This window comes from Tachysurus vachellii, chromosome 4 (assembly GCF_030014155.1).
Source record: "Tachysurus vachellii isolate PV-2020 chromosome 4, HZAU_Pvac_v1, whole genome shotgun sequence".
NCBI lineage: Eukaryota > Metazoa > Chordata > Actinopteri > Siluriformes > Bagridae > Tachysurus > Tachysurus vachellii.
In genome coordinates this window covers 30089301-30117163 of record NC_083463.1, presented here as the reverse complement: position 1 = coordinate 30117163, position 27863 = coordinate 30089301, and the positions used below count along the sequence as shown (strand labels likewise).

General features: G+C 41.9%; 1 protein-coding gene across 4 annotated transcripts; it reads right to left on the bottom strand.

Moving 5' to 3' along the window:
* On the bottom strand, positions 1 to 27863 carry LOC132844920 (methyl-CpG-binding domain protein 5-like). Of its 4 annotated transcripts, none has more exons than XM_060868811.1 (10): positions 27383 to 27863; positions 16918 to 17555; positions 16671 to 16773; positions 16352 to 16532; positions 13849 to 16176; positions 5870 to 6087; positions 4395 to 5531; positions 4017 to 4090; positions 3639 to 3714; positions 1 to 3151 (listed from the first exon to the last, which is right to left on the bottom strand). In XM_060868811.1, the coding sequence occupies exons 2-10, from the start codon at positions 17028 to 17030 to the stop codon at positions 3074 to 3076; spliced, it is 4308 nt and encodes a 1435-aa protein (XP_060724794.1). In that variant the 5' UTR covers positions 17031 to 17555; positions 27383 to 27863; the 3' UTR covers positions 1 to 3073. The 4 variants fall into 4 exon arrangements, with proteins under 4 accessions (XP_060724794.1, XP_060724797.1, XP_060724796.1 ...); XM_060868814.1 differs by having other exon boundaries at positions 16406 to 16532; XM_060868813.1 differs by lacking the exon at positions 27383 to 27863 and adding an exon at positions 23986 to 24072.

Here is a 27863-nt window from a genome sequence, read left to right as displayed (position 1 = left end):
TCAAGTATGAGTGATCAGTTTTTAATTGAAACATCGGTGCAACATTATTTCAATGTTACATCACAGTATGACCTGTAATGTTCACAATATTTACAAAACTGCTGTTCAGGACAACCAATAAAAATCTAAAAAAAAAAAACAAACAAACAAAAAAAAAAACACAAATGAAAGAAGAAGAAAAAAAAAGAGCAATAAGAAATAATAGACTTCAACAAACTATTCCTAACCTCAGCATCATAGCTAGCTGAAACAAATTAAATCAAGTGCACAACATACTTTGCAAAGTCAACGTCTGTAAAGTATATATATATCATAGAGAAAATATATACTCGGGTACACGTCGGCTCGGGGGGTGGGGAGAGAGAAAAAACCCTCCGACGCTGACAAGCGACGATTGGTCATACTGGTCAGATACAGAGCAAGCAAAGAGATGAAATAAAGAAAGAAAAGACAACTCAGGAAAGGAAAGTGAGTGAACACAGACAATAAAGCAGAAAGCTATGGACAACACTGAGAATCTGAACACAAAACCTTGAGACACTGAGTGAAAAGGACAGAGCTGTGTTCTGTGCTCGGAGTGGACTTCACCAGGACCTCGGGGACACCAACAGTGCAGACGTCAGCACGAGGGGGAAAATAAACACAAGTTAATCATCTACGTGATGATTAAACTGGGGACACTTTGTGACCGAAACAGACGTTGAGGAGAAAGTTAAGGAAAAGTGTTCAGGACATTCATTCAGATGAAACGACATGGCTGCTTTCAGATCAGATCCATATTCTGTTATATTGCACTCAGAACTCTTAGTAGTGTCTTTCCTATAAAGATAAAAAACAATAACGGCAGATACTAAATGGTGGGAATGGGATTTCCGGATGTGAAACGCACTCCCTCACATACACGCTTACGAAACACTAAACAGTTTTGCTAGTCGCTATCGACACGTCGGCATCTGATCTGTTCGTTATTCCATGTAGGAGAAGGATGACGAGGTTAGATATCGAAGTCGTAGAAACGTTTTTCCACAAATCCTTTTTTTAACCTTCCGACACGAGGTATACTTTTACATCATCTTAAAATGTAGTCAGCTTTTTCTAAAGCCACAACCCAACACACACACACACACACAATATGCCTCATTGTACTGACAGGTTGGATGTTGGTGTGCGATTTTAATCATTATACTCTATTTTCTTGGCTATAATCAGGAGGCTTTACTTCTTACTACAGGAAGAACGTGCCACCTTTTCCTCATACGTAATCTCACAGACGCTCCCGATCGGTGGGCATCGTTTCTTTCTTATCGACAGCGGAGAGAGTAACGGTGGGATTCGGATGGTTTTCAGGTCAGTATAAAGAGGAGTTACTGAGGAATCCAATCATGCTCAGGTCCTCCTTAGTGTTTTGAATAAGACCGTAGTGTTCCACCTCTCTGTACATTTTCTCTTTCACAGTCTGACAGCGAGCACTGGTTTGAGGTCAGCCGTGTCTTTCTGTGCTAACGAATCTCCATTGACGTGCCATGGTACAAGCGTGAAACTTGTACCAGCGCTTCTTTCCTTCTACTCTGTAATCTCTTACAGTCTGACCTCCGGTGGTCAGATATAATATTACACAGATAAAAAATAACACTGTGTACTACATCAATAATAATAATAATAATAATAATAATAATAATAAAAACATGACCACCTTTTCGAAGAAGTGAAATCTGAACAATCGACAACTCGCCCGGAGTTCGGCGAGGTTCATCACGCCGTCCTACACACTGCTGCAACGGAAAAAGAGTAACAGTAACACCAATATACAACAAGCTATGACACTGCGAGGGGTGAAAAAAAATAGATCCGTTAATCTGTTAAAGAGATAATACTGAATACGAAGGCTGGAACTCTCGAGTAAGAGTGATACATTATAGATAGAAGCTTTATACATACACATGTAAGGCTTTACAGAGCGTTCGCTCAGGGTTGCATTATTGCCAAGAACAGCTAAAATAAATACAGAATACTGTACAGAAATAATTTATAAAAACAAATAAAATCAAATCAAATAAAAATAAGGCCCCAAAACTGTAAAATTACCCCAAGACCTCGACGACGGTCACATTCGAATACGTCATGTGATAATTCTAATCGACCTGGAGGTTCGGTGGTTCATTAATACGCTTGTATTTTTTATTTTTTTGGATCGATAGCCTGTGGTACGAATATTTCCAATCTCATGAGAGAAATAAACGATAAATATGGCCAGGATCAGAAGCTTGTTCTAGTAGTGTTCAGCGGTACAAGATCAAGTTACAGAGGTCCAAACACTTTTGTCGGCCCTGCAACCGAGCAGGTCCTCTTCACCTGGTGAAGTCCACTCGTCTACACACACGCACACACACACACACACACACAAAGAGCAGTGAACAGCCACACTGTTACACTCTCATGAGTGTATGACATTGTTTAAGGTTATCTCCATTTCTGCCAGTTATAGCCACACACACGTACACACACACACTCCAAAAGAAACACATAAAATCGTCCGACTGACTCTATTTCGTCCTATTCACACGTGGCCGTATGGGCCGAGACGTCGGTAGACGTTTTCTGCTTTGATTTCATTTTTTTTGTACAACTGAAGATAAAGTATGCGTCGTCTGCTTGTACATGGCGTTATCGTACAATATTTACATTTCTTCCCAAGATTTCACCATGAAATTTCTGTATTGTCTATATACACATTGAAAATGTATCAGAAATATTTGGACTGTCTATTCTCTTAAATGCAGTAACTTTTTTTTTCTTCTTTTTTTTTCTCCATATTTTCTTTGTATTCTAGAAAAAAATAGTTCTTCAGTGAGTTTGTAGTCAAATCGCCACCATTTCTGATTGGCTTTATCCAGCACCTGTCAGTCACTTTGTGAGGGCGGGGCCTCGATGAGCCATCTGCTAGGATATAGCACCAGATCTGAGTTTAACAGAGAGACTGAAAGAGAGAGAGAGAGAGAGAGAGAGAGAGAGAACACATGAGTGTGTTTGGATTCTGTGAGGCTGGATTCTGTTCTGGTCGCTTCTCTCTCTGTTATCTGGAGATCTTCCTCCTTTTGGGTTTGGGCAGTTTCATCTGCCGCTCCCGCTCTCTTGAGGACATTGGATGGACCTTAAAAAATAAAAGTGAACAAAGTCAAATCAAAATCTGCACAAAAATCTGATAACTAGTGACATCAAGTGTTGTTTTAACTCCTGCTCCAAAAAAAAAATATATATATATACACAGTATATATAGCTCATATATGATGCGTCACTTTAACATCTAAAGCTACAACAATGCAAACAAACGTCTCATCAACAAAATAACACCAAGCTAGAAGACAGTCAGCTGACTGGAGCAGTTCGTATGTTTAGTGCATCATGTGATCCACTTTGTGGAAAATTCAAACAGCTGACGTGATTTCCGGATTTCCAGGTCGGGTACCGTTTCCTGCTTGAGTTCAGTACTCGTACTACAAAGCATTAACTTATCAAGCTGAATTAGAAAGAAAGCAAGTGATTACGTTACGATATCAGCCGCAGCGGCTCGTAGCAGCGCATCTCGAATCACTATTTAATCAATAATACAGTGCAGTCAGAGAATCAGAGTTACTCACAGTGCCTGACATCTTGTCCAGCTCACTCATGGCTTCCTGGATAGCAGCTTCTAAATGATTATTTAATTTCCCAGCTCTAAAAAATAAATAAATAAATAAATAAATAAAAAACAAAAAACAAAAAAAACAAACAAGGAAATTGGGAAGAAAAGATAAATATTGTGACAAGTCTGTTGCAGTTCATATCCTCACCAGCAGATGGCAGAAGGTATGACTGAGAACAGAATTTCAGCACCACTACTGACTTAAGTCTTCGATGTGTTTCTTATCAGTCAGTAAAGTGAAACACCACAAATTTCATAAGGAATTCGCAACTCGAAAGGTTTCCAAGTTATAATTTAAGTTGATCGCAGACGTGGACACAAAAATGAGACTTACATTCTGTTCCTCTTGGCAGCTCTGTTCAGTGCCTCCAGGTCCTGGGTTAGTGTTTTCAGCTTCTCAGGCTCCACCTACGAAATATTAATAATGTTTTTAACATTTTCTCCGATGCATGAGACAGAGTCAGTGTAGACGTCCAACACGTGCACTGGACATGGATATATATATACTGTAAAAAAAAAGTGATCCCTCATAATCCTTTAAAACCAACAGAGTATTAGTTGAGTATTAGTTGATGCTTCTGCCACAAAAAAAACAAAACAAAACAAAAAACCTTTTTCAATTACACCAAGTTGTTTGTTTTTGGCTAATGTAGACAAGTAAGGAAAATACAGAGCCACCAGACTAGCATATTGGAATCTGCCTGTGCCGTACCTTAGCCTGGTCAGACAGTTGCATGCTGGGATTGTGGCCATGCTCCTCCCCTACTAGTTTGTTAGGCCAAGGAGGGAAACCTTTAATAGGCCAGACAAGTTCGTTGAAGCCTCTTGGCCGGTAGTGCAGAAGGTCGGCAGAGGGCGAATCTGGGTGGCGCAGTTCCTCCTCACTGCTTAGGCTCTTGGTGTCTGAGGGGCTGGGTGCACAGTGCCCGTTAAAGTGCCCGTTAAAGTGGCCGTAGTCCTTCAGCAGCGGTCCCTCCAAGCTGGTGGAGGAGCTGGGGGACTGGTCGTCACCTGTAAGCTGTTCGTTATAGCTGCCTCTCACACACAGAGGCGGACCGCCGTTTAAGTGAGCGCAACGCTCCACCGTCTGCTCCAGCCGCTCTTTGAAATTAACGTGGAGTGGAAGCTGGTTGTACCGGAAGTTTCCAGGATTTCCATCACCTGCTGGCTCAGACGACTCGTGGCACTGTGGGTTTGTATCGGTGCCACTCACTGCTCTCTCTCCGTCGCTGCATGGGCTGCTCCGCACCTGTGCCGAACATTCCAGAAACTCGTCCCCTCTCCAGTGAGCGTGTCCAGGCTCTTCCCACTGCTGCCCGGGCGAGCGGAAGTAGACGTGTGTGTCCGTGCTGTCAGGCGTGCACTTGCCCTGCTCTGAGCTCCTGCGTGCACGGTCGTTACGAGGAGGGAGAGGAGGCCTAGCACAGGGCTGCACCAGCACGTCTGTGGCTTCGTGCCCGCGTGGCCCATGGATGATGGCATTGACTGCATGCGGCAAGCCATGTGGCTCTCCGATGGAGGCGGTGAAGGCGGTCATGGCTCTGAGAGCAGGCACAGGGCTGGCCTGTTTCCCACTGCTGCCCGCTGTTGTCGTGGTGATACCCACTTGCATGCCTTTACTAGCTGTGTCCACTGCTGTCCGGTACAGGGCATCCACCACCTCCGTGCCAGCACCTGCCAATTGCTCTGAACCCTGTGCTCCAGCACCTGCAGCCAATGTGACCTCGTTCTGCCCCCGGAGCTCTTGCTGACCTTCCTGGAACATTCCTGGCTCGGCAGGAAGTGATGTCACACCAGGCTGTGAGCTCATCTGCGTATGGGAGATCGGGGTGCCGTCTGGCATGCATACCTGGAACAGAGGAGTCAAAGGATAATATTGCTAAGGTTAAATTCACTTGCAGCATGCCAGGTCATTAAGGGTGCACTGATCGTGTTTCGTCTATTCTGAATATTTACACTTGATACTTGTTTCCTCACAGTAAACAGCCGGAAGCGTGGCCCAAGTCGAGTCAGCATTACATAAGACACATCATACATACAGTAAGAGACTGAATAGCAAAATAATATATATTCAGTCCCATCATAATCCTTTCATATCAACAGATAGCACCACTCAGCTTTGGGAGTAAGAGAAAGATGCATTTAATGGTAAAGAACGGTGCTCTTACGCAGATCCGTGTGCCTCACCTGGTAGTCCTGGTACAGACAGCCCATGCTGTTAGAAGCATTATTCTCAGGAAACGATGTTTCAGAATAAGCATGCCCCTGGGTCTGGAAGGGGGAGACTCTATGCATGCTCTGGAGTGCTGGATGCAGTTGGTGCTGCTGGTACATGTGTCCCGCGTTGCTCATGATGCTGCCAATCTGAGGATTACCTATACTGCAGTTCAGCGACGACGCATTACCTGTGCGGAGGAAGACAAAAAGTTTTGCATCTCTGGGTTTGTTTTTTAAAGACCTGATTACTTAACTCATTAAATGGACACTACTCAAAGTGTAAGAAAACAACGATACAAATAACATTAAAATCGTCAAGTGGCAGCCCTGTATTACGTTTAGCAGCCATTTTAATCAGTACCAACAATATAGATATAATCTGTATTATTATTATTCTGTTCGGCAGAAAAGAACAAAAATAAATGAACATAACCTGAAAACAGTCGCAACGTTTAAAGTTAACATGCTTTAACTGAGTCTGGCCTCTAGAGGGCGCTCACAGTGCTTACAGATACGGCTGGTGTGATTGGACCTCCGCTCTCCAGATGGCACAAAGTCTGCTGTGTGCTCTCTGGCTTTCTCTCAGCATGTATTCCTTTTCTCTACCTCTGTCTTCCTTTCCCATGCTGGCTGATGCTCTCTCGCTCCCCTCCCTGCCTCTCTCGCTCCCTCCCTCCCTCTCTCTCCCCCCTCTCTCTGAATAGAGTGTAAGGCTGCCAGATGGCAGGGTAGGTGAGTTTATCTCTCTGAATCTCTGTATATATGGCCAACACCTGCCCCAGAAGAGATTAGCGGTGAACCTCACCCCCAAAATTGTTAATAACGAATAAAAGAACGCTAATAGAGATCGGTCAGACGTATCTAGATCAGGCGTCAATTATTTCGTTAAATCTTTTAAAACAGTTTTCATTGGCGTGAAGAATTCTTCTCAGGATTCATAACTAGTCGTGAATATGAATGAATTTATTTGTGAATCATTCCCCAAGAGTATGTATGTATTTTCAGGACATTCCAAATGGTTGTTTTGGGCTTTACCCGTTGTACAACGGCTCGGATCGATTTTTCCTTCTTTTTCCTTCTTCTTTTCTATCAAACGCAGCTCTCTGGTCTTCATGTTGGTTTATCTTTTTAACAATGAATGCAGCATTTACAGGCAAAAACCAGGGCTCAAACCAAGAGTAGACATTCAGTGCTATTCGTTATTTAAACGACCAGTCTAACATCCACACACCTGGGAACACTGGTCAGTCAAATGGTCCAGTAACTTTTGATCGCTGGTAAAACAAATGTTTTCAGACAAACGGTTCAAGAACATCTACATGTAAGTAGCACAATGTATTCATGAAAATCCAGTTTGAAACAATGCCCTATAAGAGCCTAGGATTTGTGTAAATTTGCATACAAGGTCACTCGCTCTCATGTGTTCAGCTTCAAATCATGTAACTGCTGAGTAAACGTTAATGCAAAACTGGTTATTTGTTTCGTCTGCACACAGAAATTTAGCAAAATTGAAGAAGAAAAACAACGATCCAAACAATTCTATTAAAAGGTAGGGTCTCCATTGTTGGAGAAATGCTTCAGAAAACTGAGTCGGGACGACAAACTAAACAAAAACAGAAAGCGGTTTTAACATTGACATGGAGGATAAAAACAAAGAAAGAAAGCGAAGAAAGGTTTACGATAAGGTAAGAAGTAGGACGTGTTAATATAGGATCAGCTTTCCAGCGTTGGAGAGAACTGAAGGAGCAGGAAGTTGGTCACATATTCACAGATTGGAGTTTCCTGAGTCAATAACTCCTGAGCTAAACGCTGTTACTACACAAATAACACCTCTTTTCTATCGTAGTAATGTAGAGACGCAGCTACAACCACGTTTTGTGTAGTAACAGTGTTTAGCTCAGGAGTTATTGACTCAGGGAAACTCCAATCTGTGAATATGTGACCGACTTTTTTCCTTCTCGATAGGTGAGTAACGTTGGTTTTACTTTGTTACACAGAACTAATATATGCCTTTGTCCTTTACATGATTATGCCTGTGTGTCATTTTTGCTTGTTTGTTTATCTGCAGTCGTATTGTTCTTCCCTTCAGCTATGATAAAGACACATTTCTTTTCATTAGTTGCCTGGGTTACGTATGTATGTGTGGGCGGAGCTATCAATACAGGGGTGGGACCCATTTGGGTTAGGGGCGTGTTTGTTTTGGTGATTTTATATGTCAACATTGGCTTTCAAACAACGGATACCCCACCTTTAATTAAGACTAACCATTTAGACCAAAAGTAACCACACCCATTAAACAGAGGAAAATGTAGCGACGCAGTGGCCGAGTTGCGCTAGTGGAATTTGCAACTACTTGCAAGCATGTTTTAAAAAGAATCAATGCTATATTTCCACCTGGAAATTGAGTAACAGTTTTGCTAAATGCAGCAATGTTATAAGTGAATAAAAAAAATCTAAATTCTATAATCACCAAATGTCCACCTTAAGCTTCATCATTATTAGATGAAACATTTTCTACACAAATACTTTAACAGATAAAAGAATAAAACTTTCCCAGCACGACACATTTTACCATTTATGTCGTAGGAAATCAAAATTTCGCACGCCATTATTCATGACATAATCCCTTTTTGCTTCGCGCAATCTTTCATCAATAAACAGCCAATAAATACTATTCCTAATAGTACAGTGACGTTCCAGACGGACCGGCGATTTTTCTACCGAGTCCTAGCACATAAAGACAGCAATTGGAAATATTATCCGCATGACTCTGCAATTTCCCTTTCCCCATGATAACGCAGGATGCTGACTCAGCATTACGCCTGCCGTTTTAATAGGCTTTGACGTCTCAAAAAGCAGGACGCCCCAGAGAGAGAGAGAGAGAGAGAGAGAGAGAGAGAGAGAGAGAGAGAGAGGGAGAGAGAGACAGAGAGAGGGAGGGAGAGAGGGAGACAGCTTTGTGATGAATCTGAGCAAATATCATTCCTCACCCTGACATTAGCCAAACGGAAGGCGCTAACGTACAAATCTAAAATGAAATCTCATTAATTTTTGGTACTACATATGACTGACTCCTGGTGCGTGGGCAGTGAATACGATCTGCTTGTGCTCGATTGAGAATGAAAACACACACACACACACAAGCCTGTTTACTTTTGTAGAATATGAAATGTTCACATATTGCACCGATGGACTGAACTCGCTAAAAGCTTCTTAACATCACACTGGTATACGTACATAGTCTATGCCTCACACACATTCACTGTTTGATGAATAGAACTAGTGGTGGAGGTGGGAAGCCTTGAGCTAGGCCTTGTGCTGCGTTCTTTAATATTTCTTTCAGCATGTGCGTGACTCAACAGTAACTCCGTGCTTAGCGCACAGCCACGTACGCACACCGAGGGAGGGTATGTCGAGCAGCTGACAATCTCATTTTCATCAGATTCAGATTAAAAGCTGCGAGCGTACATGTAACAGGACACAACCGATACATCGTCTCGTCTGCAAAATTTGTCTGAAGGTCCATCTTTGCAAATGTAGCACCTTATATAAAAAGGTAAAATGTGCAACATCTGTGCGTTAAGTGAAAAATAAAACAGAACAGGGTTGTGTTTCCCCAACACAAAGCTGATTATTTACTATAGCTGACCATCATGAAGTATTTTATTTCTCTTATGCCACAGCATTCAAAGATATTTCAACAACGTACGCTTTTAACTTTGTGGTAACAGTTTGGGGAATCCCTTTCCTGTTCCAACATGAACACACAGTGAGGTTTTTAAAGACGTGGATTGACGAGTTTACCGTGAACTCCGGTGACCTGCACAGAACCCTGAACTTAAACCCAACCAACACCTTTGGGATGAACTGGAATGCACCCATATAGTGAGTGTGTGTATGTATGTATGTGTGTGTGTGTGTATATATATATATATATATATATATATATATATATATATATATATATATATATATATATATATATATATATATATATATATATATATATATATATATATATATATACACATACACACACACACACACAAAACACACACATACCTGGGTCCTCATTTAACTCATCTACCCTCTCAAAGTTAAGCTGAATCCCAAGTTGTGCCCTATATAAGTACATGTGGTACAACGGTGTTGATGTACTCCCTTGGTAGGGTCCTTGTGCATAATGTACAACGCCATTTGTGATCAGTTCCCAGAGAATACCTGACTCCCTTCAGTTTTGTTGTAAAGTTTGCATTCCAATCTAATCAGCGGTTTCTTCGAAATAAAGTATTGGCACCCTGGTGTGCAGGTAGCCATTATGTGAAAGTTTGCTCCTCTTTATTTTAAGTTAAAGCAACTCCATGCACCAAAAGCATTTTTTAAGGCCACGCTGTAAGCATATCATGTATACCTTCCTGGAATGTACCGTTTGTGTGAGAGGATCTGTTAAACAGGTACTCGTACAAACGACAATGCCGTCCTTCTGATGTTCTTCTGACTGCATGCACACCCTCTACAGCAAAACTATCCTATTACAGAGCAGAACGTCTGTAATAAACACCTTAGAATTATGATTATTCATGTCCTTATCCAGTGGGTGTTTAGTCTATCTTTACAAAATACTGCTTGTAGCTGGTTAAGGCTTTGATCAGAATGCTGTAGGTTCAAATCCCAGCACTGTCATGGTGTCACTGTCACTGTGTCTCAGCTTAACCCTTCTATTCTACATAAGTGCTCGAGGAAGCAAAACAGAAAAAGAAATGATAAATATTTTTTGGGTTTCGTCCATTTGTGGAAATCTTTTGTTCCTTCAATTAGTTTTGGCTCATTCCCACCGACCAACCAGTTTTCTATTATACAACAGGTAACTGCTGTCATGTTGTGCTTTTTGTTTACAACAAAGCACAACAAACAATAACGTACACCTCCAGTTGGGACAAGCGTATCAAACCTAGACTAAAGCAACAAGACAGAGTGCATTGAGCGACCAGCCGGCAACAGCCTAAGGGAGCAGTGTGCAGGCTTGCTGGTACACACACTGACCCCTGATATCAATTAAAAAGAAACGTATGAAAAGTGGTCATTACTGTTGACTAAACTGGTTCGGTCTTCCACATATCCACACTCAGACTGATTTTAAATCAAGGCAATCCACCATCACAAGTCTTGAATAATTATCAAATGCTTTCTTGAACAACAAATTGAGGTTTTTATGTATTCGGTGTCTTGCACAGCACCAAAATCTTGACCCCATCAAGCATCTTTCTGGGACGAAATTAAAAAGGGATGTCACAGAGCATCCAGAACCTTTTTGCCCATTTAGTGCGTTCTGAAAGCAAAAGGGGGAACTTTACGTACCCCGAGTTGTTTTTAAATGTGCGTATGAAGGCGGCATTAATATGTATTGTTCATCCTGTTAGAGGTAGAATGCTGGAATGTGATGTGTATGCAGTCTACAGAGGCAGTAAGAAGTTGTCGTGGCGTACATACCGAGTGTACAAGAATGATAGCGCTCGGCCCGCCGAGCTCTAGGGCTTGCCCAGTACGGACAGCACGTATGATCTACTGATGCTGCTGGTTGCCGGGTAGGTTGCCATGGGAACCATGGCGGGATGATTGGTGGGGCTGTCCGTGGTTTGATTCAGACTGCAACCCCTCCCCTTCCCACTACTGCACAACAGCACACACAACAATACACATGCACACGCACTGTAAAGAGGAGGACTATGATTTAATGGGGCTGGGGGGAATTGTGTTGGGCGTGTGTGTTGAGTGAAACCATGTCTGTCAAGAGTGTTTGCTCGCACGCTGTTGAGAGGACGTGTGTTTTTTCCTTTCTAGAAAAGAGGCAGAAAAGTCAGTTAAGATTCATCATCATTCAAGGAGCCTCAAGATCTTCACTCAGCCATTCAGCTGGAGTTATACCACAAAAACTGTTACACCCATTTAGGACAAAGCATCTCAAAGTGCTATTGTTTTTTTCCAGTCCATTTTCTAACACAATGTGCTTTCATATATGATCTGATCCCACCTTAAGTCCCAGCTTAAATTAAGTCTTTAAAAAAAATCAATTACAGATGAGCTTGTCATTTCTTTTAAAAAAATAAAATCTACATGACAGCATCTATGTTAAAGTCTAACTTTTACCATAGAATCCGCTCGCCAAATTCACGTTACATCATTTTTGTGCAGATTTCTCTTGTGCAGCCTAATTCTGTGGCACCTATGGCACAGTGCAGAAACAACAGACAGTTGCCCCTGACAGTCACATGGCATGCAGCTCTCATGTTGATGAAATGAAGAAGCAGGATTTTGGGATCTCCCCAAATGAACACTGGACTGTATGAACTAGTCAACGCTGAGCCACAAAACATCGGAACCCGGTGAGTAGCGTCAGCAATTCTGAACCTCTGAAAATCATGTCCAAAATAATTTGCGAAGTACCGTACGAAGGCACATTTAGTCCGTGTTCAATTTTCATCTCAATTTGCACGGCATTTGAAGATCATTTCTTGATTTAACAACAGCATTAAAGTCAGGCTTATAACTTGCTAGCTAGCTAGCTTTGTTACATAACTGATGGTGATTTAATAATCAATCAGAGAGAGATTAACCACATTCAGGGAGTGCAAATGAATATATTTTCCGCCACCCTTTCAGTCAGCTGAAAAGTATAAGCCACAGTAATACATTTCTATGTGTACCTGGTCACCTCATTCCTCCTGCTCTGACTCACCTGCCGTCCTTTCATGAGTGTCTCAAATGGGCCACGTCGCTCTTTACCCGTTCTCTTCATCGTTCTCTTTGTATAGTATTCATCATTTTAGTCAACTTTACTTGCGTCCTTTAAACAGTATAATGTTTTTAGAACGGGACTTAAAGCTAACTGTTAGCCGGCATTAAAAAAGAACTAGCCGTTGCTATTAGCCTAATTCCTTTATAGCTACACATACACATGGATTTCACTAGCACACATCATTAGCACAGAATGCACTGTGGCTCACAACAAATGGCATCACATAACTAACGCTATGATGGCTAACATCACAAATGCACCGTTCCATTGACGCATCTCACGTCCGTCCCTTTTTTATGTTCAATTTTTCAAAAATATTGAAGCGCAGAAGATCTGAGGAAATCTGTGGGCGATCTAAATGGTCAGCAAAATGCTAATAAACTCAAGGAGTGAACAGCCATTAGCTTTAACTGCCTTACCACCAAACACTCGTTTTACATCAACAATAAATCCTCATCTGTGTTTTGTCCACTATGGCATAACTATGCAAGGCTCAGCTTTATGCTTTCTTCACAGCAAACCCAAATGACTCATAAGTCCTTCATCTGTTTGGAGGCTGATGAAGAAAATCCAGATATGCAAGTGCAGCATAAAAATCAGACTGAAAAGAAATTCCAAATACATTCCATGGTGGTTCAGTGGCCAGAGAACTTCAGTATGACTCACAGCAGGCCTGCATTATAGAAGTGGTCTGACAGAACACATTTATATTTCCTTTTTGCCATGAAGTTTGATCAACCAAGAAAGACTTCTGATAAGCTGGCTTCGTGTTGCCATCGTTCTCCATCACAGTCTTACAGATATGATGTGCTACCCTTTTTTTTTTTCCTGAAAAGTATACTAAACCACAAAATCATGCACTCGGTGGGTTTATAAACAACTGCTGTAGCCCAAGAAACTTAAATGCAAAATTACTCCAAGACGACTATGCCCGAGAGTTAACGAATGCAAAATATATATGTACTATAAATGACTAATTCTAATAACATCTGCATTTAGTGAAATTAAGATTGTAGTGAATTAGTAACCACATTGAAAGACATCCCTCCTCACTTGGAACTTAACTGTATAAGCTGTATTACATACCAGTGTTATGATCCCCCCCCGTTTAATTCTTAAATTAAAACATCTAAGAATATGCTCCTGTTCTTACCGGTGTCAGACATGGCTTGGGCACAACTAGCATCATTGCTGTTGGGTACCATACAGGAAATATTCGGACGGATGTGTCCATGAGGAATGCCTTGTTGCTGTTGATGTACATGAGACAGTTGCTGTGGGTGAGTGCTTGGGTGTCCCATAGAAGGATGTCCTAGAGGAACCTGTCCACTCTGGCCCAACGGTCCACAGTTCCCCATAGCCGTGGCTTGCATCTGGTTCATCATCCCAGGGAACGGAGTCTGAGGCCCTTGTGCACCAGGCTCCCTACTCGAACAAAGAATTGGGTCTGGTTGACTGTGAAGCCTTTGTTGTAACTGCATGCTCTGTTGCGTCATGCCAGGGGGCATAGCACCCTCTCCAAAGTGCATCTGACCAGGGCCAACTACAGGTAACGGCCGACTACTCCTGGCCATGTGGGAGCTCTGGTTGCTCATCGACTGGAGTAACTGCGCCATGGAGGTGTTAGGAGGTAGACCTCCGAGCCGGGACACTTTCCTCATTTGCTCCGGAGGAGGGCAAGTCGTCCTGGGACCACTCATGTCCGGTTTCATCATTCCAAAGCTCATGTTGTCATGGCTGCTAGAATTAGGATGTTGCTTGCGCTTGCGAAGAGGGTCACGCTGCTGAGCCATTAGCTTGTCCCGTAGAGCTGCACGTCCACTCTGACCCTCAGGCATGGGCATTAAAATGGTTGAGCTGGGTGGCAACATAGGATTTAAAGTGTTGGGCCCTTCAACACCCCTGCTACCGCTATTTCCACCACCAAGAGGGCAAGGCATCACACTGCCACCATTTCCATTATTACTACCACTGGGAAGACCAGCGCTTCCATTCCCCATGCCACTAGCTCCTGCACCCATTCCTGTGCCAACACTCATACCAGCACCACTGCCACCTATCCCACCACTGCTACCACCAAGTTTGTTTTGATTTGCTAGCTGTGCTTTGGCTGCTGCTGAGAGTAGACTACTGGCAGGGAAAGAGGCAGAGTTGTGTTGGTTTAGAATCTGGTTGAGGGGCATGCCCAGTAGTCCAGGGTGGTTCTTCTGGGGGGCACTACTGCCTGAGGCTGGGGGAAACATGGAGTTGTGCTGACTGCTGATCACATTATTCATTCCCGACAGAACTTGGTTTGGGTCTTTGTACTGATGGAGTGTGTCAGGCTTGGAAGAGGGGCTGGAGGGCATGGTGGGTCTAGGTGAACTCATGGAGGATCTGGGTGAGCGTGGTGGAACCTTAATGCTGCCACATGGGATCTGAGGCCCTGAGGGCATGACAAAGCTCCCATGCTCTGATGAGGTGGAAGAGGAACGGGATCGCTGTGGAGATGCTTCCATGCGGCCCAGTGCAGGCCCAGACATGTGCACAGGAGACGTTACTGGTGAGGGGGAGATGGAGGTGACTGTTCCATGCTGAGTCCTCTGCATGTGTCCACCATGACCAACTGGCCCAGGCTTCACCGTTGGCAATGGAAGATTGCTTGGCAACGGGACAATGGCAGGAGGGATGTTTACATTCATCATTGGTACCTGAGTGTGGGCATTGGGCTGGAAGTTGGATGGACTGGGATTTGTCATGGGACTTTGAATGACAGGTTTGCTAGGAATGGGGTCTAAAATTCCCAGAGGGTCCTTCTCAGAAGTCATCGGTTTTTTCTGAACCGCACATGTGGGGGGCATAACAGAGGGTGGAACAGGGTGTGGTGCAGACTGGGCCTTATGGTGAAATACTGCTCTGGTCATGTCCATGTTAGGTGGGTAGCTGACATTACAGTGTGGCTTTTTCATAATAGGGCTTTTGTTAGGGACTGGGGGAGAAAGAGGTGTGTTAGTCCTTCCAGCCATGGCACAGGACAACTGAGAAGCAGGTGAAACATGGATCATAACACCAGGAGGGGACATGGGTGTCCTGTTGCCATGAATTGGGCTGGGACTGCCAGCCGCCTGAAAGCCACATGGATTGCTTCGTGCAAATCCATCCGGACTACCCAAAGAGTCTGTTCTAGGGGACAACGAGCCATCCCCATACACCTGCAAACCTGACGAAGGGCTCAGCATGCCTCCAGGTCCACTGCGGTAGGGGGACTTTGGCCCTGGCTCATTACTGCCCAATCTTTGTCGAGGGTATCCAGAATAATGCTCTGGCTGCTGTGCACTGCTCATGTCTGCATTGTAGTGTCGCTGACCTGCTGCCATCATCATCTTGAAAGGGTTTTTACAGTCAGGTAGTGTTGAGTTGGGCAGCCCATCGTGGGGCTTATTCCTTATTGCTCGAGGGGTTGCAGACCGCTGGATGGTAGGGGCCATGGACTTCACAGCACCTTTAAATAAGTAGGGTTTTATTAGAAGGAGACAAAATAAATGTTTAATGCAGCAAATGGAAAAAGAAGTATATGGTTTTGAGAAGCTGAGTTTTGCAAAACTCTTTTACATGGATAAAGTACAATACACTTTCAGCACAATTTCATTCAAAACACAGCATGATGAACATCATACTTGGGCCTCCACTGGGACCAGTCAGTGTTAGGGAAGGGTGTGGTAACTCCATACTTTTATGCAGAGTGGCTACAGCTATGAGCTTTCTCTTGTGGATGCAAAGCTTTGTGACGTCCTCATCAGCCTTCACATCCTCTGCAGTCCTCTGTTTGACAGTGGCCCCAGGATCGAAATTAAACACCTGAGGAAGCAGCAGTTGTTAACATTGCTTTGACCTTGCATATTAATTCACTGACTAAGTGATTTCCAAAGGTAATGTAAATTCATTAATGTTTTATAACTGACACGGGTATGAAGTGAGTATAAGATGAAGACCGACCTTGGGGAGGATGAGTGGACACTCCAGGCCACACTTACAGGTGCCATCTGTGAGTAGGTAGGACTTCACCTGTTCAAGGCTGGACAGCACTGATCCACTAGGACTATAAGACAATTAATTAGTACAAAATACTAATTACTAATACAAAAAAAAGTTTGGTACAATTTGAACAAAATATATTTACTGATCCAGGACTAAGAACTGTGGCTCATATTTAAAAGTATTTATTAATATTCATATTCCTCACCTGATATAGATGACCCCAGAGGACTCCAACTTTCGCTGCCAGCCAATGGGCACCTGGGTAGGCATAGGATGCCCCTCCCCCTCCCCTCTCTCACTCTCCTTTCCTCCATTCATTTTTCTGGGTTAGCGCTTGACTCCGCTGGAGAGATCACACGTTCTTCACTGTCCCAACACTACTTGTCATCGTGTCTCTCGGAAACGGGAGGACAGAGCGCTACAACGTTCCACTAAAGAAACTGGCTGTGGCGAAATGCGTCCGAGGCTAAGTGCACGCGAGGCAGGCTCACAGCGGGACCACGCCTCTGATGAGCCTCATCGCGCTGCTACTAAATGCAGATGGGGATTCCCATGTCGGTCTCTGACCAATCAGAGCCATGAGAGTTGTGATGAAGTTCATGGGCTACATATGCGAAACAAAAAGCACCTTAGAGTAAAAAACACATGATTACAGTGCAAGCGCACTGCAGGCCGCTGTGCAGCACGCTCATTCAGCAGAGCAAAAGATGACACTCCAGGTCACGAGACTGCTCCTTCCAGAAGTAGAGAATTCTCATTTTCTTTCAGGCTGATCAGTTTATACTGAAAAATCCTATCACACGCTTGGCCAAGACGTCAGTTCCAGTATGATTTGCATGATTACTGTGAGAAAGAAAGAAAAGAAAATAGGTTAAGATGCTTATAGTTTTCTAAACTTTTTTTTTTTGGATAAAAAAACAAAACAAATGCGTGGACTAGACTGTTAGAATCATTAAGGTGTTTTGTAATTGAATCAACATTTGTGGAGGAAAAAGCAATCCCTTATCTCTGAATCCCTCAGTTCTAACTGAGCTTTGTTATGGCGAGAGGACTGCACCCTCCGTACCGCATACATTTCAGCACTGGGTGAATCATCCTCTCTCTGTATTTCCTGTTGTGCATGACTAATACAGTAGAGCGGGACCAAACAGGAGGATATAAGAAGGTATGAATCTTTGTGCTTGTCACATACCTCAGTGCAAAATTAAACAAGCTAGCTTTAAAATGAACAATAAATCACCAGATCCAACACCGACATAGATCCGATTCTTTATTTACATTTGAAATACACCTGCAAAGCAGAATGGTGCCATATAAACAGAAAGCAAAACTAAATTTTTGCCAGGTCTGTTGGGGAGTAGTTTTTTTATTGGGAGGTTACTTGAGCATGTTTTAGCTTCTAACTAGCCCGACTAAGGAATCTATGGCTTTTACAGACGTTATATGGTAACACAAATGCTTCTCAATACACTGAATGGTGCGTTTGTTTAAATTTAAGTTGCATGCATCAAACTACAATATAAAATATTGCACTTCCTTCACCACCACATGCATGTATACAGTCTACACAGAAACACCCCTAAACCCCAAAACAAGAAAGCCACTTTTCTGACCACCCACACCCAATGGAGTGTATTTTTTTTTTTATAAACACAGCACTTCTCTCATAAGTTACATGAATGAATCACGACAGAGGAGGCAAATTTTTGTAATCTGAACGTGACGATCCCTGAAAGACATACACGAAACACCCAGCAGTCATGTTCCTATACTGTTATGAAGATAAAAATAGCGTCCCTCGAGTGACGAGTAAAGGATCGTCTCACGTAAAATGTGCAAGCATCATTAAACGGCATCAGTTCCTAAAGAAACGTCTCGGTTGTTTAAAACCTACCTCTATTATTAACACCAACGCTTTATCGCGTGCATTTAAAATTAGTTTGTTTGAGTCGGCCAGGTTTCTCACCAAATTGCCCCTGCTGCCAGGCTGTTGTGTCGTATAGGGATTTACTTTAGAGCAGTTGTTTGTCTTCATTAACAAGTTGAGAAAAATTCGTCCCAAATCCTCTCTGAAAACGTTTCTACAAGTACGAGGGCTTGAAACTTGTTTTCTTTTTCCATGCTCTTGCCTCTGGAGTTACTGAGCAGGCCACAGGACCATAAAGGCCAAATTAGCTATAGATATATAGGCACAATGGATATAGAGTCTACACACTATTAAAATATCAGACTTTTTTGGTGTAAAAAACAAAACCAAGATATTTATTATCCATTGTACGTGTGCTATAAATGAAACGTATCAGATTTGAAAGAATCTAACTCTCGTTATCTCGTCTCGCGACTCTAATCTCAAGTTGACCATTTCCTCCGTTGTCATACGCTACCTGATACAAGAAGCTTGTAACTGTGGCACAAATTCTTCGTTTACTTTATCCATGTTTTCAGACTCCTTTTTAAGGGTGATTTAAGCCTGTCTGTGTTGTTCATCACTACCATCTCTCGGTAATTATTTAATCTCCACACTTATTATTTCATCAACAGATTAAATAACGATCCTGTGTTTAGTACACAACATAACCTACATATTTCGAGTGGTTTTTTTTATCCGGTACTTACGCCTCACTTCAATCAGCGACTTTGAACTCGTCTGAAGCTCTTAAAAGCGGAATATTAATAATATGCATCAACCGCTATACCACACGGTGTCGTGTTGACGTTGGATGGACACTTGTGAGCGTGATTTAAGCCAGTGTTTTGAGGAAAAAAAAAATTAAAAATCTGTAAGGTGACTATACATCTTGTATTTCCTGAAAGAATAGATATAAAGCCTGCTGTAGCTCTATGTGATCATTTGTTTGAGAGCGTGTAATTTTAGACACAAAGTAAACATGGCATTAATACACTGACTAACCGAGTCCTCTCTGATGCGTACCTGCTATTGTTCTCAGCTGCTGGTTAATGCGTGTTCTTGTGGAACCGGCCTGATCCTCCAAAAAAAAAAATTCAAAAAAAAATTCAAAAGCATTAGTCTGAACACAGCTGTTGAGAAGAAATGGTTGCAAAAAAAATGGACACTAAAAACATATTTCTCTTCTGGGCGCTACAGATTGAGGCTCAATTATGAATCAACACAATGTCTTGTTTTTCTGATGATCCTAGCTGATGAACTGAAACTTCAAATCGTTGGGGAAAAAAAAAAAAAAAAGATTGAATTGTGTGAAAATCACAATGTCGATTCTTTTTTCGATGGAATTTGAACCAAGAACATTAATCGCAACGTATCATGTGGTTTCATAAAAATAAATAAATAACAAATGTATACAAACATTATATTACCGTGCACTTCCTTATTGCTAAACAAATGAAAAAATAAACAATGCATGAGTTTAGCAAAAAAGGATTTACTCTCGTATGACTAAGGTTTTACTCTGCACTATTTGACCAAAGGTATGTCGACACCTGACCATCATACCTGTATATATGTTTGGTCAAATCTCCAATTCCAGATTTATTCTCCTAACTCTATTACAATAAGTTCTACTCTATTAGGAAAGCTTTTCATGACAGCGGTGTAGTTTCCTCCCTATACACTAACAAAATTCCATGATAACGAAGCTCTAGATGACTGAATGATGACTGAGAGCGGTTTTAAACATAAAAAGTGACTCATTAATGTGATAAATATAACAGTTCAAAATAGATGTCTGGACCAACACCACATACTCTGAACACAACTTCTCTGTCAAATCATCTTGTTTTGGTCATTTACTTTTCTTTTTTGTTTTTAAACCAAGCTATGTTGTCAGTTTCCTTATCAGAGAGATGAAAAATCTATACAAACTCTCTCCTTTCAGAACTAAGGTCTTTAGTCCTGTAGTCGGTCCCTGGACTCATTGAACTGCTGTGTCGACCCCTGCTTTTTAAGCAATCAGCGTATTATCTAACAAGTTATCAGGCTGCCTCTGAGGTACCGCGCTTTTCTCAGAAACCGAAAAATTCCTTCCGTCTCGTTTACATGCTGTTCTCCTCTGCCAGCTGTTGCCTCTTCTTTCTTACTAACTCGGTAGTCCTCACTGCTGCTTCTTCGGCTTTCTGTGACTGACCGGTCGAGCTAATCCTACCCTGCAAACGTAAAACCGCAACCACCGATCCTTTGCAATGTGTATAGTATCATTCGCATGATGAAGCGAGCTAGGAAAGCTAGTACCGTTACAGTCATCAAACACTTACACTTACACTTGGTGTGTAAAACATAAAACGCATCACAGCAGTCATCGGCATCCAGTAATATTCAAATAGAACTGCTGTTGTAGGGATAAAATTAATAAAATAAATCAGCGACGTGGTAGCGGGAGGCGACCTGATGTGAAGTAAAGCTACCGACATTGAATTCCGTACAACGGCGTGTGTTTTATTCCTCTTAAACCACAACAACAGGTTAATGATTAACATCCTATATGTAATTTTTATCTATTTATAGTTACATTGTGTGGAATACCTGCAATATGTCAGCTCCTGGTATCATTTACATTACAAACACTCCTTCCCTCATCAAGCTCTTTTTTGTTTCTTTCTTTTCTTCACTTTCTTAAAGTTACTAAGACTAAGAAAAACAAAACTACAGCTTTCTCTCCGAAGAAAGTGCTGACACCGAAGACTACTATCCAAAAGGTCAAATAAACATTTGTATTCAACGATGAGACGCATTTTTAAAATCTGCGTGTGCTTTCCATTCAAGTCCATGTAGCTTCAGAGACAGGGACTTATCAGAGCTGCTGGTAAAGGAAATGAATTAACACTCTTCTGACCAATCTAGGATTCAAAAGCGATAAATTTCAACAGGTATAAAGGTTTACATTTGAGATTTAAGTATTTCTGTGACGCTGCCTTGTGTTATTAAAAAACGTCTCCTAATCAGTGTTATACATGTTATCTTTGTAGCCATTGAATACATCTATAACCTAAATGAAACACAACCGTACTGCTTTACTCGCATCTACACATCGTGAAGCGTTATATCGCGTCACACAAACGTCTTCTAACATTGTGTTATGATTTTTTTGGTCAATTCAGGATCAAGGTAAGGAAGCAGAGTTCCAACAAGGGGACATGTTTCTCTACCTGATGGTTTAAGCGTATAGGTTTGAACGTTTGCTGAGCACAATATGAGGATGTGTTGCATTAGGATGTATAATGGGAATGTTGGGTCATGCCAAATGAATTCACTCCCTGACAACGTTCGGTCCATTAGTAGTCCGCAAAGAAGACACGGTCCGGTCAAAGTCCTGCTGAAACTCGATCGGTAGAAGGGCGATAGGTGAAGACGCCTTGTCAACAACCTGCTTTACTAGATTTTGGGTTGATCCATTTCATTAGGAAGTTCTAGTGTTATTCAACCAGTCTATCTGTATAGAGTGTGTATGCTTATGTGTAGGTCTTAAACAGGAGTAAGTCGTAGTAATAATAATAATAATAAAAAGCCCCTTTAACTCCCAGCATGTGGTTCAGCAATACCCCTTTTCCACCGAGGCAGTTTGTGTGCTGGTTCGGAGCCTAATTTAGAACCAGTTCTTTCTTTTTCAACAGCCAAAGCACTGGCTCTGAACCAGGAAAAGTGGTTCTTAAGCAGCACCAAAACGTTGCTGGTCCAGACTTAAGAACCACTTTTCCTGGCTCTGAACCAGGAAAAGTGGTTCTTAAGTAGCACCAAAACGTTGCTGGTCTAGACTTAAGAACCGCATGTGTCAGGGACTGTGGGTGGGGCTACTGTTAGCGCATTTGATAATGTACCTTAAGTATACTAATGTTTAATACACTTTTACTTTACCGCGATATTATCAATTATCAGCACACAGGATAGTAGGTAGCTACATGCTAAGGCTAACCTTTTTTCTGTGTTAATGATAAAATAACGTTATGTACTTTCTCGATTACAACCTCCGTTTATACAAATTACATCGAACTGCATGTACACGTTGGATGCCAATGTAGGTTCACTAAGCCAAGAGCATTAACAGTAAAGCAACATCCGCCATTGTTGATGTTGTGTTTGCCGCTGCTGCGCTAACGTTGCTGGGACACGTGACACGTATACAGTGACGTCAGACTGGGTTCTGTGGCAGCTCTCTAACCGATGGTAAGGCAAACCGGTTATTAGAAGATTTGCCAGTGGAACCAACTTTAAACCAGCACCAGCACTAGCTCTGAACCAGCACCCAGTTCTTTCTGGTGGAAAAGGGGTACAAGTGACATCATGCTTGCTTACAGCATCAACATGTCTTACTTTTACTTTCTTCTTCCTTTAGATGAATCAACACACTGACACAATCACTACACTGTGATGACAGTTCAGTGTTTTAAGCTGGTGAATATACACCACTCATCGGTTAGCCGGCTATTATTTTGCGAACAAGAGGCAGACCAGTAGGCATCCGATTCGATTTTCTCACACACTTTGTAGTTTAAACTCGGCACCAACTTCTGCTGTCGTGTAACACAGAGGAGTCGGATTCTCGGATCTGACTGGTGTTGAGTGACTTTTCTTTTTCTTTCTTTTTGTCTGTGATTTAAAATATTCCTTCTCATACATGTCAATTTCTATAGCAACAGCTTACTATAATACTTGCTATAGCAACAAAAATGGACAAAAAAAAAAAAATGCCATTTAACAAGCGAGTTTTCCTGTAAAGATATTAATAATTATGGAAAATGTTTGAAAGGAGTCTACAGTCCAGTACATTTCTAGCTTCTTTGTAACCCTGTTATTGCTGTTTATTAAACTCTTATTAAGTTCATGAGAATGAAGTAAATAAGGCTGGTAAAAGAACGGTCGGTTATAACGGATTTAAAGTACATGTCTAAAACTATGATCAGTTAAAAAGCACATGTTCGTAAGTAGGTGGTAAACTGTTGGAGAACGATAAGAGGAATAAAACTTGGGGTGTGTTGTTAGGGGTTAAAATAATCAACTGTAACTCTGCTGTATGGATAACAGCACGCTCCAAAGGCTTAACTAATATAAAATTAATAAGAAAATGTATAGTATAAATACTTAGTGTAGATCTTTACACACACACAAAAAAAGATCTTTACACATTCTGAGGATGCAATTTTTGATAAATATAAGCCCAAGGATAAGTGTGTGTGTGTTAGCCTTGAGTATGAGGGCCAACACGTGTCACCGGTTAATCCAGGTCTTGGTTGCTGACTCACAAGTGGCCTGTGTGGAACAGAGGCAGGGCCAAGGACACGTTTTTCACTGTCTTCTACTAACCTGGCTAGAATGCAGGTTTAATGCAGACACAGGATTCAGCGTGCCGCATTTCGATGTGTCTTTAAATCTGTCACTTCAGCGACAAACGTTTATATGTTTGATATAAGAGATGTACAACAGGTGTCAGTCTTCGGTCGGATGGCGTAACATCTATGCAGCTAGAGAAAAAAACAAAAAAAACAAAAAACAATATACCAAGGCGCTGTTGAGTTCTCGATTACGATTGGTCAAAATGTGTCAGTTCGTTTTCTACGACTGCAGCACTAATGCAAAACTAATCCCAGGTTTATATGACTGTCTTTAGTCTAATGCGCTATGGTTTCTATAGCAACAGCTCTTCACAGGTATGGCTGACACAACCTTCTATAAAAGTCAAGGTTTCTAAGGTGATTAAAGAAAGGAGTCTCCGGTGTCAGCGCTTTCGTACAGTACAAGTTTGACGAAGTTTTCTGACATGAGGCAAGCCTTAAAGACAGACTGCTGGTGCTTTCTGAACATGCGTGATAACAGGCACTAAAACAACCTGTCAGTTTTTAATCGAAGAGGTTTAAGAGGAATAAAACACCCCGAGATGAGATGATGCTGGAAAACAATACTATAATAAGTGCGTAATAACTGTATGTAGTGTGCAATAGTTAAAATGTCAAATTCTAACTTGAAGCCACAAATTAAGAGCAGCACCAACTGCAATGCTCCTTCAATATATTCCTTCTCGCCTGATCATTACTAAGGCCACCGGTTCAAGTGTACGCCAAAGCGATTGATCTAAAGATACTTTAAGAAGTAAAGTTAACAAACAATGTGTGCTTGTTGCTGGGTTGGTCACATCAAGAAAGAAGCTAAAGTGACATATTCAGACTGGATTAGTTTTACATGCCATGTAATTGTTACCGGTGGCTTTAGCCTCATCTAAATCACTCACTGTTCCGGATATATATGCGTCTGTAAAGATTACACCATACTTTATATATATAGATCCTGTTCTATCCAGTGGGAAAGGAGAGAAGAGAAAAGACACACTTTCTTTTTATCTTGCACCGAATCTGAGCAGAGTTCGAGTTAACAATGCAGAAGGATAAAATACAGACAGTGCTTAAAAAGCCAAGCCAGAGAAGCGATACTTCTGGGGGTTTTAGGAAGTTTTTGAGTTCCTACTACAAGTCCATGTAGGTTAGTCATGTGACCTCACAACAGGGGAAGCCACAAGCCCTCACAACAAGGGACAAAAATCAGTTTACATGTAAAGTGTTTGTAGGAATATTTACTTTCACGACCATGCATACATCGTTCCATTCGTTACGTCCACTTGTGACATCATCATTTAACAGATTTGTGTCCGGAAACCTAACACCGTCCATTTTTAAATAACTCATGAGTTAATAGTATATAATAATAAAGTGCCATTTGGACTAGAAGAGAAAAAATTTGGCTCATAACCACAACACACTGAGAGATAATGTAGAGAACTGCACCGTACTTCCTTCCCTCACTCGCGTGTTACATTGTGTGTAATATGTACCACTGGACAAAAGTACACCCTGTATGGCAGCGCGATGATTAGCGCCGCCGCCTCACAGCTTGGCGATTCACGGGTCCTTCTCCGTGTGGTGTTCCCGTACACATATGGGTTCCCTCTCGGTTCTCCAGAAAACACAGAGAAGGTGAACTGTCCACTACTGAAGTGTCAGAGCGCGTGCACGTCCGACTGCCATACAAGGTGTACTCCTGTCTCATGCACAGTGCTCTTGGGATTGACTCCATCTGATAAAGCGGTTATCTGATAAAGATGTACGAATTAACATGCGCTTTTGTAGGTGAGAGAGAAACACGACCAAGGAACAAAAAAACGACCAAGGTAAGAAGAAAAGGGAAACAACAGCCGGTATTGATTGTAACAGATCCAAAACATGTGTCCCAATTTGCCTGGGCATACTACGCAATAATAATTTGCACATACGTACTTTGAGTGTCTAGCAAAACAACAAAAACGTCACAGAAGGGAAGAGAACTGTTGCCTAGTTACGCACACCATCACCGTAAACAAATCCCTGATCCATTTTCCTCATTCACAGCTCCTTATATACTATTTAATTTACCATTCCCTTAATTTTTATTTCCCCTTTTTTCTTTTACACGTCTCTAAAACGTATCACAAAACAACTCGCTGAAAAATAGTCCAAGGATCCACAAGAAACAGCAGCCCATCTCGGTACCTCAGAGATAACACGACACGGGATGCACTAATTCCGATCTCAGACACTATTTATGATGGATGATAAGTGAATTAGGATGCAACATGTGTATCAAGCATTTGAATCTTTGCATCCATGCACTTTTCCTCGTTACTGACGTGACGTGATCTGGAAAGGTGTACGCGATGAAAGGCTTTGAGCAGAAAACACATCAGCGATCCTTCCCAACGATGTACAGTAAATTATTTTCTAAGGATACGCTATATTAAGGTACAAAAGATGCCTCATCGGTGCTACTATTCCAGTGCCAATATCTCTCAATACTGTGCAAGAGGATGCAATTATGCTCATGACTGTAAAAGCTCTGAAGTCCTTGTATCACGTCAATCAGGTGTATAAAGTGTATTTTTAAAAAGTGCACAGTCTGTAGGTTGTGTGATTTGAAACAGACCCCAACTGGCTGCCTTGTTGGTGATTGATTTCTCTCTGAAACACTAGTAGTGATAAGTGCAGCACCGTTATTAGCTTTTTCTCACACTACACGTATATAAGGTTAATCTACAACGTGAAGTAAAAGAGGAACATAACCAGAAAACGCCCAAGTCGTTGACGTTAATAGTGAGAACATCTTTCAATCATGATTTTGAGTGATTGACACACGGAAAGCTCCAGTACGAGAAGCTAAACCTTTTCCCTTCCTTTCAAGCTAGCTCAGTTATCCTCAAAAGCTCAGCTAACGTTATCATCAAAATAATAATCACTATTAATATTAATATTATATAAAATTAACTCGCTTTTAAAAGAAGTGTACTGAGCTCTGAGGGGGGAAAACGGGTGGTTTTACATTGAGATTTATTTAACACCAAAAACAGGGTGAAATCTTGTTTCTGGAAGGATTTGACACAGAAAGGAATTAAGAAAAAAAAAATCCAAGACGTTTTGTAGGAAATAAAGTCGAGAACGACAAGAGCTGGAACTTGAAAGAGGGGGAAAAATGACAAGCAAACAACAACAAAAAAAACTGCTGCTTAGCCTCGCTGGCTAACAGTCATTATGCTAACTGCTAACTGTTAGCTAGCTAGCTTGGGTGGCCTGACCCGTGAGAGAGAGGGGGGAGAGAGAGAGAGAGAGAGAGAGAGAGAGGGGGAAAAAACCCACGAATATTCAACACAACAAAAACAACTTAGCTTCCATTATATACGTACCGTGTTATTATCCCGTTGCTGAGAGACATGTAGCTCTGCATAACATGACCCGAAACAAGCCGCCGGTTTTGTCAGTCGATTTAAAAAAACTAGGAACCACAGAAATGTCTCAAAACCAGGGCCAAGATGAAGAGGGGGTGCTAATGCTAACGCTAATGCGCTAATGCTAACGCTAATGCTAAAGCTAACGCTAGTGCAGCTGAGAGAAGAGAATTGACTAGAGCCTTTTCTTTTTTTTTTCTTTTTTAATTCCTTCCTGAATTAAGATGTTTTTATTCCCACACTGCACTCCGAAACATCCTCCCGGTTCCGTTTAAAGTTCCCGACAGCTACAGAATGACGACAAAAAGAATCCGTTTGTGGCTCCGCTGCAATTCGGCTCTGTCCCTTTAAAAATAAAAATAAAAAGCTTCCCCCATCAACTGCCTTTTGCTGTGTGTGTGTGTGTGTGTGTGTGTATGTATGTATGTGTGTGCGTGCG

What these genes read in the sequence shown, in the direction of transcription:
- LOC132844920 (XM_060868811.1), bottom strand. Translation starts at nt 17,030, where the DNA reads ATGAATGGAGGAAAGGAGAGTGAGAGAGGGGAGGGGGAGGGGCATCCT. An exon ending in TGGTCCCAGTGGAGGCCCAA is followed by an intron (nt 16,177 to 16,351) that starts GTATGATGTTCA and finishes ACTTATTTAAAG; the next exon opens with GTGCTGTGAAGTCCATGGCC. An exon ending in CCAAGCCATGTCTGACACCG is followed by an intron (nt 6,088 to 13,848) that starts GTAAGAACAGGA and finishes TCCTCCGCACAG; the next exon opens with GTAATGCGTCGTCGCTGAAC.